Raw genomic sequence first — 15,493 nt, forward strand, 5'->3', positions numbered from 1 at the left:
CAAGTTTTTAGGTATTTAATTTGTAAAACAGTTTGCTTTGTACTGGCATACAGATATTAGGGTATATTGATTTTAAAATTTTTGAAGCCAAGTGATCAAGTACATTTGTAATAAAAGTCAATGGATCTCTATCAGTTGTACTCACTGTTTTCATTTCTTGTTCTTATCAATGTAGGGATTTGTACCTTTTTCTGCAGGAAAATGGAGCTAAATTTGGGTGGGAGGGAGGGAAGAATCTGGGTGGGTTTGGTGGCCCAAGCACTTCAAAGCATCCTTATGTGGATTAAGATTTAGAGTGTTGGAAAAGATGCAATATTTTTATTCCTTTTTTTTTTTTTTTTTTTTTTAATGGAACTTGATGTTTGGAGAAATCGTCTCAGTTTTGGTTTCGCACTTTTAACTTTTTTGTGTTTTGGCAATGTTGAAACTTTTAAAACTAACAATAGTTTTCTCTGTTAACATTTTGGGTTAATCTGACAGCCATGGGGAACACACCATGGGCATAGAATTATTTTTATCTTTACATGACTTGCCCTCTCTTTTCCAGTATTTCCATTAGTTTTTTTCTTTTTTAATGTAATACACCATACACATTTTCAGATGATTTTAGAATGGGGCTTCCCTAAATTACTTGGGTAGCTTTCATAGCTCCACCCTTTTTTAAACACGTAAGTGTACTTTTAATATTTTCTTGTCCATAAAAACTGAGATAGAAAGTCTATTTTTCCTCTTTTGTCCTTTCTTGGATAAGAGGATGAAATTTTGTTTATTGTGTGAAAGAAAGCTAAGACAAGGAGATCTTCAGCACTTTAAATTCAAAACAGTGGGTGAGAACTCTGAGTATAACATTCAGAGAGAGCTCATGATTTGTCATGAGAATGGAATAAGGGAGAGATCTAATTGCCTAAGCAAATTTACCAGTTTTGCAAGTTTATTTTAAACTTTATCAAAAATTTTAAACATTAAACATATTAAAACATTGTTTTCTTCATTGTAAGCCAAAATTAGGACATTGATAGTAACATATTCTATAAAACTAAAGTGATCACTACTTAAAGTGACAATCCAACAGCGTTAATTACCATAGCTCTACAGAGTTTGCAGTACATTTTTTAAGAAAAGCTGATTTAAAGATTTATGAAGCTGTTTGATTCTAAAGTCAAACCTAAATTTAAGGCCTAGGCCATTTGACTTGCTCTTTTTGAGCAGAAATTTCATTATTATGGGCCATGTAATGATGATCTAAAGTAGCATTAGCATAGTCTAAATTAGCATTAGAGTTTCAAGATTAAAGAGAAGCAGATGAAAAATGAGATGCAGCTGGTTCTAAGCAGTTTGTTTTCCTCCATCTACAAACTGACTACCAATTTTGATGTTAAAGGGTCTAGGCAACTTGTGTCTTCAGAAAAGTTGGATATGAAAAATAGCCTCTTATTGATGTTTTTCTTGTAAGGAATTTATATTCTTCCATTTTGCCTTCATGTCATGTCTCCTTCCTTCCATCTATCACATTTGCTCTCTTCCCCCTCCTCCTTTTTCTTCCCTTTCTTCTGTTGTCTAGCTTTTGTGGTAAACTGTCTTGTTGATGTAGAAATGTAGTGATCTTTTGTGTAAAACAAGGCGACTTTTTACAGACCAGAAATATTTTATTGTTCTTGGAATCATATTTTGTGCTTCCATGAGTACATACTTTGTTTTTATTATTAATTTGCATATTAATTAATTTTTTAGCATTTCATGGGGGGGTGGAGTTAAACTAATGAGTTTTAATTTTTTTGGTTTTGGATTCACTTTAGTAATTCCGAAGGCCTATAAGGTGAAAAATCACACTTGTGTTTTGGAATTGTGGAAATATTCTTGCTGGTATATATTTTGGTCGGAGATGTATTAATACAAAAGACTTCTAGGAGGATTTAAGTGGTAGTTAAAAGTTCCAGGACAGGTGACACTCACTTGAGTAGCTCAAACAGTAATAATAATCAGGTAATAATTTACACTGGTTGACATTAAGTCAAACTCTTCTGAAATGGACTGACAATATGCAGTGCAGTTAGTTGTTGGTAGCTCTTGACCTCCATGGCAAGTATGTCTGACAACTTGGCTCCTTCATTCTCCTTTATGATCCTGTTCATGGCATCTGAGTGTTCCTCCTTCAGAAAGAAGTGAAATAATGACCCTTTCCTTTGAACATAGCTTTGATGATCCAGGAAGATTTCTGTATTTCGATGTAATTTGGCCTCCCTTCCCCCATAGTCTTATGGCTATTTTCCCCCATAGTCTTAACTTGGCAATTTGAAGAGCATCTAAATGAGTACTTGTTAGGAAATCTGGGAAATGAAGAGTGTAAGAAGCATGTGTTTAAGTTACTGAGAACTGAGACTTACTGGTTTGGAAATTGGAGAGCAGAAAGAATAAAGCTGTTTGTGAATTGGGGTGTGAGAGATGCAGAAGAGAATGATTGGAAGTAAAGTAGGAATTTTTATTGGCAGTAGAAAAAAGCATTAAGATGAACTCTGCATGAGAGGTGTTGACTAAGAGCAAGGAGGTTGAGCTTCACTAAAGAAGTGTCAAGGGGTCCCTTGTTGGCTAAGAGATAACTTGGTCTGTAGCTAGTAAAGGTGATGATGGATTGATTATACAGATCAGTTCTGATGTGTATATATGATGGTTTGAGGGTTTGTGTGTCTGCTCCTCTGAACAAATTTAAGTAGCACAGTTGTGAAATGGCAGCTTTTCTGGTCAAGGCACATTGGTGTTGGGAACTTACTATTTTGGGGGAAAAAAGATAACAGTTTACCCTTTTTATTTACCCTTTTAAAACTGTTAGTGACATTTATCATATAGTTTTCTTGGGCTCTTGTCACAGTGTAGGTTATGTTTGCATTTCAAAATTATCTATATAATCCACAAAGATCTACACCCAAAGATCCTTCCTTTATAGATACCTTTGGTCGACATGAGTTTTTTTAGAAGACAGTAAACCAGATATAATCACTGACTTGCTGTTTGAAGTATCTTTTCTATTTCCTTTACATTTGTAGCCATCTAACATTGTAGATCTTAAGATAATATATTTCCAGAATTAGACAACATATCCCCTGAACTCATGTTTTTGTTTGTTTTCCTACTGCAAAATTGTAGACTTCCCTGTAGTGAGTGTAGACAGAAGTGGATTATGATTTAATGCATCTCCCGGGTTCGTGTGTTGTTTGCAAGATGAGTTTATTAGTAATCTGTTCTAGAATCCCAAGGGTGTTTTAAATTATTTAAGGTAAATCTTTGTTTTCAAAGTTACATAACTCAAAATCACATTGACTTTAAATTTACAACAACAGGTTTATTTCCAATAATTTTGACATATTGCTTTCAAGTTTCATTTTAATCAGATACTTACATATTCCTGTTGTTTTAAAATAGCCAAAAGGAATTCTTGGCCTGTACTTGGGAGGTGTTTTTTTCTTTTGTCATGTGCCAAGTTCATTAACATTAGTGGGGTTATTTTTTACATATCTTATTTTACAGAGTTGACACTTAGTATAATTTTCACATTTTATCATGTGACTGATTTTAAATTATAGTTAGCATACTATAGTTTAATTCTGTTCAGAGCCTTCTTAAAGAGCTCTTCCCTTAGAAATTATTTAAAAGAAATGAAGAACAGTGCTTTAAATGACTGAGATGAGTCTGAACAGTTTCCTTGAGTCTAGGCAATGGAGATAAATGATAGCCCATTTTTATGCTGCATACAGTTGTTAGGGTTTAATAATAATGTAGGAAAGTGCAAAAGCAGAAAAGACTGTGTAAGTGGCCTATAAATTTATAGTTTTCATTATTGCACTATTTATCTTTGCACTTGGGTTTTTGGAAATTAAAGACTAGTCACTTTCACTTTTGTTTCTAGTCTTTTCTAATTTCTTGCAAAATTGTTTTCAATATCCCACCCAAAGTTAAACTCATATGCAACTACATGTGCTTTATAAGGCCAAGAAAATATTTATTGTTATCTATATAACAATAAATTTTGTTTTGATAAATTTTTAATATAGATCTTTATTTGCCCATAAAATTCTTTATAAATATGAGCTTTATTAAACTGTTTAAGTAAAGTAAAAGCTTAGGATAGGAAATATGTCTTGTGTGTATAAAATTATGTCTTTGAGATCCAACTTCCAGCCTACTATGGCCTGGCTTTGGGGGTTAGTAAGTTTCCATTTAGCAATGATATCTGAGTCTTACTGGGCAAGTGCTTAAGAAACTGGAAGTAAGTAGGTGGCAGTTCCCTCTTCTGTGTAGCTTTCTATAAGGGTCATATCACTTCTCCTTGGTTTATGTCACATATTGGTGTTTTGTGAAGTGAGTGTTCTTTTTGAAAATTTAAGATGGATGCTTTCTGAGGGATGGTTATAGCTAAGGATCCAGGACTGTGACTTAACCATTGGCAGTGTTATAGCTTCCTTGATACACTCTACTCAGAGAACAGAGAGTATTCTTGTGAATGTGTGATGCTGTACTCAGAATTGCAAAAAGGAAAAAAAAAAAAAAAAAAGGAAAGGAAACAAACTGAGTTTTCTCAATGGAACAGAGAGATGTATTTTTGGCTAGAATTGTTTTTTATAAGTTAATGATCTTATTCTCTATTCTTTTCTTGTAGTTTTTTTTTTTTTTACACACTTCATACTTAAAACCAGCAAGAGGTCTTTTTCCAGATTATTTTGGAAGGTCTGAATGTGTTCTGGATGGGGTGTTGTTGATCGTGACGTGTTCTTCCCATCGTGTTCTGCTGGTCACTATGGCTCATAGAATTTACAAATTCTGTTGAAAATTCAGTGGTGTATTTGAAATGAGAATATCTTTTACAACATGGTATGGATGTGTGTGGCTAGATTCCATGATGTGACATAGTTGTGGAGCCATAGCTTTGATTTAATTTAAATAGAAAGTTTAACCATAGTCCAGATTTTAGGTTTATGTACAGGAATTGTGCCAGGTACTTGTCTAAATGTGGACCATTTTTGGAAATGAAAGTTAATGAATGTGGATTTGACTCTAGATAATTCTATACTCAAAACTACAAGTTAAAGGCTCACATCATTAGAGTTACCTACATTTGATGGCCTTAGCTCTTTAAATGTGGATGGCATTCAGCATTATATCTGTGAATTTCCTTAGGAAAAGAAAGGTTCAGCCTTTATACCTTTTCTTGGAGGCTAAATTTACCACATATGGAAGTAAGAAAATTGTAGCAAGTGGCTTTATTTTTTTAATGGAGTTTAACCAGCTTAATTAATTCCTTTTCCTACTTTGAATCACTTATTTCCCATGTATAAATAAAGGGAAAGATCAGCACCCCCTACCCCCAGGCGATTTTTGTTGTCTGCCTCCATTTCCCAATCCTATTATACAATGAATTACGGGTATCCCTCTTAAGTCCCTGTAGCGCTTTGGGGGGAGGGGGAAGCTCACAAATACCTTTGAAAAATCTGATGAAAGTGATGGACCCTCTCCCCAGGGGAAAAATGCACATAATACAGATAATTTTGCTACAACCTCAGGGTCATCACTTACCTTCTGAAACCCAAGTTAGAAACATTTTTGCTCTGAGCAAACTATAGAAACCTGTAGTACAAATAATTGATAAAATTAAGAGCTATTGGCTTAAAACATTTCAGATTGGGATTATTATCACATGGTGGCCCCTACTAGTGAAATGTGACATTGCAGCTAGCTTTGTTAGACTCTATAACATCCAGATAGAAGGGAAAGAGAAGTAAAGTTCTGAGAGCTGTTTATAGGGAGTCAGGTCATCTCCAGGTGTGGGAGCCAGTCCTGGTTCAAGATAGGGGTCAAGGTGCCTGACAAGTTTAGCAGGGTAAAGTTTGATAAACCATGCTCAGGATGCCAAGGGGTTAGCCATTATCTTAACCCCTTCCTCACCAAAAGATTTTAGTTTTGTCTGTTGGGAAAAAAAGATGGCACTAGGGAAAAATAAGTTGCCTTACAACTTTGCTGGAACACATCAGTTTGGTGAAGTGTGGGACACTAGTATTATTTTTGAGAAGGTGCATAAAACCAAAGTAAATTATTCTCTATGTAGAACATTATTTACAAGTAACATTTGTTTGGGTGTGTTAGCTTTGACGATTTTTACCAGTAAATACTGATTTTATTTAAAACTGGGAGTCCAGTTTACATATAGGATAGTTGATATATCCATCTTTTCCCCATGTAAAGAATTGTCTAAAAGATTTATGCATACTTTTTACTTTTCTCTCTTGATACCATGGGGTGGGGGTGGGGAGGACTTTGACTCAACAACTGACAAATGTCTTCAAATTTAAAAATCAAGAAGCAGCACTTTAAGTCTAATTCCACGCCATTTTAGTGCATGTTTTAGTTTAATAATGATTTTTGGTGCATGCCTTTGGGCTTATTCAAAAGTGTACAATAGAAAAGTGTATTTCCTTTCATAGAAAGGAGATGTTTTTCTACTTTGCAACATGTGATTACAAAAATCTTCCTCTGTGGGAAGATTAACCATGTATTGAACTACTGAAAAGTATATATTTTTAGATATACAGAAGGAATCTACACGGGGCAGCATTCAGACCTATATAGAAGTCATAAAAATTCTGTATAGGACCAAAAGGAAGTAACATAAAACACTTAAACAGACTATGTTGGGTAGAAATACCTTTCGATCTTGCATTGACTTCCAAAATGAAAATGCCACAGAAGTTTGCTGAAACTTTTGTTTGAATTTTCTCTGTCAGTGTATTTAGCCCAAATGCAACAGCTTTGGGCTAGCACAATGTAAGAATCAAAACACAAAACTCAGTCTGGTTTGCCAATCCAGCCTGATTGAAATAAGTAACCAATCACTTGCAAACTGAAAAACTGTCCAACTCCTCTAAGGTTTTGACAAAATAACCTTGGCTGATGTGGGAACATTCCCACTTTGATTTCTGACCTGACAGCGAAGATTCATGTTTGACATGATTTCAAACCTGACAGTGTCTGTTTAAGGAGCCATGGTACAGTTTGCTAATTCAATCCCAGATACCTGTTGATTACCTGTAAGATCTAGAGTTCAAAGTAGCCAGCAGCCGTATCCCTGAGTGCTCTGTGCCCATCAGATAACATGAAGTAAGCAGAGTTGGGACAGGCCACCGCTTTGAGTATTGACCTCAGAGCAGAGCCCCAGATTCAAGATTTGTATCTGCTTTCTTGGGAGTCACTGAACTAATGTCCCACACTGCGTTACTTACTGTAGATGCTCTCCAAGAGGAGGCCCAGAGCACACATCCGAATTGCTTGTGGTACTCAGAGAGGGGGTGCTAACTCTGATGCCCTGGCCAAATTCCAGTTTAGGGATGTGGGTCTTCTTGTCATTCTAGTTGGAAATGTGCATCACTTTCCATTTTTCCTGTTGCTCTCAGTGCAAACTACACCAAGTCTGTTCCTTTGCCCCAATCCCAAGTCTCCAAGATACTGGTATCACACGGGCCAGGTTCATGCCTTATCTTGATACACAAGAGTTGGAGAATGGGAGCTTGGCATCAGGATGCCTTATACTCGGAGGGTAGACTCTTGTGAGGCTTGGGGATGGAACTTGCCCTCTTTCCACATATGTTAGGGAGCGTGCACTGGTTGGGAGCTTCCAACCATAAGGTGTGAGATGAAACCAATTTCCCCTCTTTTCTTATAGCATGATGAGAAAGTCTTTTGGGTTTTCGGCAGTTGGGGAAGGCCGGAGTTCTGCAGCTTTAATCTGGGTAACTAAGGCTGGTTTAATCTGGGTAACTAAGGCTGGTTTGAGCAAGACTTTGGTAAATTAACTGGGTTCTCAGATGCCACAGACTCCGTGAGAAGTCAGCATTATTTTTAGTGGCCGTGATGGAGTCCCCTGTAGCCATTACTGTAAGATTACATGCAGAGTTGCTTTATTTTGAGCTTTTTGTGTACACACAATCCCAAACTGGAAAACTTAAAAAGGAATCCTGCTGTGAAAGGTATATATTACTCTAGATTTTTCTTACTGTAAATATTGTAAGATTGTAATACTGTCAATATTTTATTAACCAACAAATGTTAATCTATGTGAAATCAGACTTATTTTAAATGTGCTTCTTATTTACTGTGTGTGGTCCCTGTTGCTGACAGTATTAAGTTATATTCTGATGTAAGATTAACTTTATTAAAGAATGTAAACATTAATGTTTCCTTATGGGAAAACAAATAAAGTATAAAGAAGACAATTCTTTTTATTGAAATATACTGTGTATTTACACTTGCTAGACCCAGCACCACTTATAAACTTAGTATACTCTCCAGTTTCAGTTAACACAGCTGACACGGTTGTGCTCCACTTGAAAGTCTAAGCCTTGGTATTGTTGGAATATAAACAGTTTGTATTTGTCTGCTGTGAATCACCTTGAAATTTCTAATCAAGTTTGTAAAATTTTTATAGTAAAACATTTTAATGACAATTTAAAAATTATCTTCTCTAAAGAATGGTCAAAACAATGTCCTTTCAGAAATAGAGCTGCTCTTTATTGTCTTTCCAAATGATGTTGGTTAAATGGACCAGGTGTATATTAGTTAAAGTCTAGGGCTAAGTTCTTGATATTCTTTGAGTTTACAAGTTAATCCTTATTGGAGTTGTGCCAATATACAATAGAATATCATTAATTTGCACTGTTTGGGGACCCCATTTAAGAATGCTGAATTTTTGCCAACTAAAAAGTAAGCAAATGCAATTTAAAAAGTAAATTTGAGCATTCTGTGTTAAATATGTGCAGTTATTATCATATGAAGAAGCGCAGTGTGTTGGGCTGTAATATAACCATATTTGCTGTCATGTTCTCCCATCTCAGTGCTGGGAACTCACCATGTGGAAACCAAGCAACCGTGTTGTGCATCAGCCGGCTTGAGTTTGTTCAATATCAAAGCTGAAGCTAGCGAGGTCTGCTGTACTGCTTATTGAAGTATTGTGATTCTTTTAGGCATTGGTTCTTACAAAATATATACTGTAACAGTATACTTTGTACAGATTTAAATTTTATTTGAAAAAATGAAATAAAGTAGGCAAAAAATAAAGATGTTTATTTTTCATGTGACTACATAAACAGATCATCAGTCTTTGTTTCAGTGTTTTTGTGGGGGAGGGATCTGGTTGGCCCATTTGGTTTGGTTTGGTTTGATTTTTGGTCAGTGGGGACATCTCCAGGACCTCATAGCAGGTAGACTGTTTGCCTGCTACTCATCATCAGTTGGCTGCAGGCATTAAATGTGTTCTTACAGGAAAACCCCATTTTCTATTTTATCTTAAAACAAATTTATTTCCTTATAATATTTTTTGTGTGAATAAAATCCCTTTGTGGCTTCTTGGGTCAACTTTGAATAAATTATCTGGTGGTGTGATAGTTAACCAAGCTGATGCACTGGAAAGCGGGGAGAAATGCTCGTTTCCTGTGGGAACCCTTCTTATTTCAGACCTTGCGTCCGAAGTTGGTTTGGGGTGATGGATGAGTTACCAGAGTCCATGATATAAGATGAAGAGTTGTGCCTTGGAGTAAGGGCCTTTTCAGACTGCTGTTTATAGAATGGCAAAGAGAGAGAAAAAACAAAACCCACACAGTACAGGAATGGATGAATCTTCAGGCACTTCATTGGGATATTCTAGATTAGATAATCTAACCCAGGAGAATCACTTCAGATTTGACCTCTGAGTAAAATTAAACAAAGGCCTCAGGAGCCTACGGATTTATTTCCTTGGCTTTAGGAAGTGGAATTTAAAGTTTTATTTGTGCCATTCTGCTTTTTACCATTAATATTTTCACATACCTTCAAACAAGATCAGAGGATGAGCTGGAACAGCAGTTCTCTAGGTTGTTCCAGGTAGAAACCACCCTTGGTGAGATCCTCTCAGTGAGGACCACGTCTCAAAAACTTATGCATGACCATAGAATGTTCCAGTTCACAGCTCCATGCTGTTCTGGGTGAGTCCCCCAAAAGTAAAAATTTTGCTATTTTCTGTTTACTTCACCTCCTTTGTAGAGAATAAGAGTTGGAGTAAGTTACACAAGTGACAACCACAACTCTGATAAAAATAATGAAACTTTATCAAAATCTAAAGCTGAGGGTGCCACTATTTGGGAAGGATAGGTTGGGGCCCTAATAAGTTTGTGTGTGTGTGTGTGTGTGTGTGTGTGTGTGTGTGTGTGTGTGTAGTATTAGGAACTAAACCTAGACCTTTCATATGCTAGGCAAACATTCCACCACTAAGCTATATCCCAGCTCTTAAAAACAAAACAAAAAATTGTTTTGAGGTAAGGAAGGTCCCACTAAATTATCCAGACTAATCTTGCGCTCACACTGTAGCCCAGATAGACCTTCAGTGTGGAGTACTTAGTCTAGTTCTGAGTCACCGGACCTGGCTAAAAACCTAGTTTCTGTAGTTGGCAATGGTTTTAGGAGACACAAGGAAAACAGGTGGGTATTTTTTGAAGAATAGGTGTTCCTCCCTCCTCAATAAGCATGGATCAGGTAAAAATCCCTGGATCAGAAAGTTCTAGTGAAGACTGTAGGCAGAACCTGCACCCTGTAAGCGCAGGGAGCGAAAACCAGAAGTCATGCCCCTTCCTTACTGCCCTGTGATCTTCTAAAGACTCTCATGGAACCGTGATAAATATGTCCAGTGATCAGTTTGAAGAGCAGTAACCTAATAAGGCCCTGCAGGGTTAGTCTCCCAGACTTGGGATAGGTATGAACTGCAAGTCAAGGCCTGAGTGGCCTGGAGACCTCTTAAAAAAGGAATACAGAATAACACAATAAAATTGACAGTCTTTTCCCATGCTCCACCTTTCAGAGGCTGTGAATTGTTATTTAACTGTGCAGCATATAGCTTACTTTGTCTCTTTGGTTTGGTTTTTAGAAATTATTTTGTTTCAGTAACAGTTGCTGTCTAAGCAGATAGAACACACAAATACACACCTGCACATGTGCACACAGACACACATGATGTACACACACATACACAAGCACAGAGGAACATACAGACAGCCACACTCATCTTTGAGTACCTGAGATCTGACAGTACTTGCTGATCTGGCGTCCTATGTTTTAGAGGAGTCCTGCTCACTTGGAAATCCACCTGTAGCAACGAACTCCAGTTCTGCCTGGGTCCACACACCTCCAGTGCTAGTGTGTCAGACCTCCTCCACACTCTGAGAACCTCGGGAGCTGTACATTTCCCCTGAAAATAGGATTCCACTTTAATATTGCAAATCTCCAGAGTGTTTTTGCTAGCATTATTACAGCCTTTCTACCAATGCTGATTTTACTTGCTTTGATGTGTTCACATCAGACTGTTTGTACTTAGGTTGTCAGTGGGAATGTCACAAAAGAGGCTCTGAATGTTTCAGCGTGTACAAGCAGGATATCCCCATGTTAGAGCTGGCAGAGTTGTCCTGTTAAAGCTTTTGTCTTAGGCTGCCTGACTCCTCCGTCCTGTTCAACACATACCTCAAATCTGCCAGTCTCCACAGGAGATTGGCAGCAATACCAACCTAGCTGTCCTTTTTGTCTCTGGTAATAGGGAATGTAATCACGTTCCTGTATTTTCCCAAGTCCCACCCACTACCTATTACATTTTAAGTATTGAATGTTTAAAATTAGGTACTAAACTGTTTTACCTAGGTTATTTTATTTCATTCTAATTACAGTGCCGTTAAGGTGCAAACTCTCTTACTACCTCCAATTTACAGATGAGGTTTCCTATGGCATGGGATGATTAACCTCACCAGGGTTCCACCGGCAGAATCCCAAGCACAGGTAGTTTGAATTCAGAGAACATCTGTGGTCTCAGGACTCCACTGTAGTGCCTTCCCATCGCCATTCTGTCTGCACCACTCTGACTTTGACATTACCTCACCTCACCTATTTAGCTAGGTGGGAAAGCCAGCGTGCTCCTTACAAAAGAGTTTCCTCTGTCTACTTCAGATCCACACTTCCTGTTCTAGACTCAGCTTAATTCATGAATGAATGCAGTTTCACTTCTCCCTCCCTTTCCTGGGGGAGAGATTTAACTTGAAGCAGGTCTAAAAGGAGCTAGCACATGGGCTTTCCAGGATCCGTCCTTCCTTCCTTTCTTTCTTTCTTTCTTTCTTTCTTTCTTTCTTTCTTTCTTTCTTTCTTTCTTTCTTTCTTTCTTTCTTTCTTTCTTTCTCTCCCTTCCTTCCTTCCTTCCTTCCTTCCTTCCTTTCTTTCTTTCTTTCTCTCCCTTCCTTCCTTCCTTTCTTTCTTTCTTTCTCTCTCTCTCTCTCTCTCTCTCTCTCTCTCTCTCTCTCTCTCTTTCTTTCTTTCTTTCTTTCTTTCTTTCTTTCTTTTTTTTGGGGGGAGGTGTTGAGACAGGGTTTCTCTGTGTAGCCCTGGCTGTCCTGGAACTCACTCTGTAGACCAGGCTGGCCTCGAATTCAGAAATCCACCTGCCTCTGCCTCCCGAGTGCTAGGATTAAAGGCGTGTGCCACCACGCTGGCTAGTCCAGGCCTCTTTCTACTGCTAATGCTTAAAGTGAGGACAACCTGAACTGAGCACTATTCCTCTACTTAGCACTCTCACCACAATGACCTCAACCACAGAGTCTGTGAATTAAGCTCTTGAACTCTGTCATGTTGAATGTGTTCGCTCTCCATTTCCCCAGATTCTAACCACCCTCAGCCCCCAGCAAGCACCCATTTTTCTGTAGAGCAAACCTCCTGTCTGGGCCCATGTGGATTCATATAGAAACCCAACAATAGTATCAGTAAGTCTCCAAAGAGGCTCTGGTCTGCCCAGAGCCCCAGAACCCCTTGTTCACCAGCAGTTGGTCCAGTAATTGGATCAGCCACTCAGCCCCATCATCTCCCACTCAAGAGTTTTGCTTGAGTTTTTAAATTCCAGAAGACATTTTCCTATACCCTCTAAAATGCTATTTCCTAGATGTTTCCTGACCTCCAAGAGAAGGTCCAGTGGTGTGTCTGTCTGTCTGTCTGTCTGTCTGTCTCCAGGGGCTTCTTCCAAAAATAAAATCTCAAGTTACTTTGGGACTTAGGGGTAGTTCAGAGGGCTGTGGTGTCTGTTAGAATCTTGTCTAAGAAGGAAGATCATAATTTAAACAAGACAGATATGGGTTTTGTATCATGTGAACAAGTGATTCTTAAATTGTGAACCTAAATCAAGAGCATTAGTGTCCCCTCAGAAGCTGTTGGCAATACAAATTCTTGAGCCCCACCTGAAACCTACCAAATGAGAGTCTCTGGCACCAGAATCCTTCAGGTGATGTGAAGCACACTAAGACGTGTAGGTGTGAGTTTTGTTTTGAAGCCTTAAGTTTAAGAATCTGATGAAGCTGGGCATGGTGGCGCACACCTTTCATCCCAGCACTTGGGAGGCAGAGGCAGGCAGATTTCTGAGTTTGAGGCCAGCCTGGTCTACAAAGTGAGTTCCAGGACAGCCAGGGATATACAGAGAAACCCTGTCTCGAAAAAAAAAAAAAAAGAGAGATAGAATCCAATGAAAAAGGAGGCTTTCTCAGCTGCTTCATAGAACCTACTCCCAGATCCAAGTTAAGAAACCCTACTCAGGTCTGGAGAGATGGCTCAGTAGTTAAGAATGCTTGCAGCTGGGCCGGGTGTGGTGGCGCACGCCTTTAATCCCAGCACTCGGGAGGCAGAGGCAGGCGGATTTCTGAGTTCGAGGCCAGCCTGGTCTACAAAGTGAGTGCCAGGACAGCCAGGGCTACACAGAGAAACCCTGTCTCGAAAAACCAAAAAAAAAAAAAGAATGCTTGCAGCTCTTGCAGAAGACCCAGGTTCAATTTCCCAGTACCCACATGGCTGCTCACAACTCTCTGTAACTCCAACTTCAGGGGCTCTAACACCCTCACACAGACATACGTGCAGGCAAAACACCAATGCACATGAAATGATAAATATATCTCCATCCTGCTCTGTGACTTTGAGCTTACCCACCCCACCTCTGCTGTCAGTACCACCATGAAATGGGGTGACCACACACTCCTTGTTTGCTCATCCAGTCAGGTATCACCAAGGGTATCTCACCCCCCCCCCCAGACAGCACAGGGGGTCAGGCTTGCTGATCTGTCTATGTGCAATAATTATAATCCATTGATAGTAAACTACAACAACCAAAAAATGAGGCTGAAGAGATTGCTCAGCAGTTAAGAGCACTGACTGCTCTTCCAGAGGCCCCAGGTTTGATTCCTTTATCTACATGGTGGTTCACTGAGCTTCCAAGGGATACAACACGCTTCATTTACCTCCATGGAGACCAGGCACATTCATGATGTACAGACACGCACAGAGGCATCCTTACACAGAAAAGTTGGGTATAGTGGCACGTTCCTATAATCCTAGCATGGGAGCTAGCTGAGTGAGGCAGGACTCCTCATAACTTTGGGGCAACCTGTGCTACACAGAGAGCTATGTAGGTGCTGTCTTTAAAAAAAAAAAATGAAAGAAAAGGAAGAAACAAAGACGAAAACAAAACAAAAATGGACCAACAGTCCAGGCGTCTGGGACCAGATAAAGTGACTAATTACTTCTGGAGCTGGGAACTCAGTGCTGGAGTAGATCTGCGTAACTCACTGCAGCAGGCTGGCTGGGGCAAGGGGCAAGGTTTGGAACTAGCGCTCCCAAGACAAGGGTCCCTGGTTTGATTCCTCCACGCTGCTTTTCCCCAAGTGCTCAGTGACCTAACTGGCAGGCACACTCTGCTTCCTTCCTTCCTTCCTTCTTTCCTTTGCTTTCTTCCCTATTTTTGTTTTATGTATATGAATGTTTTGCCTGCATGTATGTCTGTGTATCACATGTGTGCCTGATGTGGACATGAGATCCCCTAGAACCGGATTTACATCTGGTTGTGAACCACTATATAGGTGCTGGGATTCAAACCTGGGTCCTTTGGAAGAACAGTAAGTAAGCACTCTTAATCCAGCCCCTGTTTCTGTAAAGTCCTCGGGCCCTGACTCATGCTGGTACTCAGAGCAGCCTCACTGGGGGAAGTTCTTAACTTTATAACTGGGGCCTCCTAAGGAGGCTGATTGAAAGGGGTGGATGTACCGCTTTCAGGTTAGTTATCCTATAAGTCTCTCCCTGTGGCTGGTGCTAAGACATGACCCAGGCTTTATATGTATTTATCGTCACCACCACCACCACCACCACATCAATATCAGTCACTAAACAGGGTATCACTATGTAGCCTTGGCTGCCCTAGAACTCAAAGTGTAGACCCAGCTGGCCTGAAACTCAGAGATCTACCTGCCTCTGCCTCCCAAGTGCTAGGACTAAAGTATGTACCATCAGGCCCAACAGAAAGGCTTATTTTTGAACTTGCCGACTTCACATATCTGAAGTAGAAGCTTCAATTCCCCCACAAGCCTATATCTTTTCCCATCTTAGTTCTCTCTGTTGGAATAAATAGCTTTACTATATA

At 39.1% G+C, this 15,493-nt stretch overlaps 1 protein-coding gene across 1 annotated transcript; it reads left to right on the plus strand.

Moving 5' to 3' along the window:
- Positions 1–250: 250 nt before the first annotated feature.
- Igip (IgA inducing protein) lies at positions 251–9,116 on the plus strand. The gene has a single exon (XM_021150821.3). The coding sequence runs from the start codon at positions 8,791–8,793 to the stop codon at positions 8,950–8,952; it is 162 nt and encodes a 53-aa protein (XP_021006480.1). The 5' UTR covers positions 251–8,790; the 3' UTR covers positions 8,953–9,116.
- The last annotated feature ends 6,377 nt before the right edge of the window (positions 9,117–15,493 follow it).

Source organism: Mus caroli, unplaced genomic scaffold (genome assembly GCF_978045245.1).
Source record: "Mus caroli unplaced genomic scaffold, Mus_caroli_1 scaffold_19, whole genome shotgun sequence".
NCBI classification, from domain to species: Eukaryota; Metazoa; Chordata; class Mammalia; order Rodentia; family Muridae; genus Mus; species Mus caroli.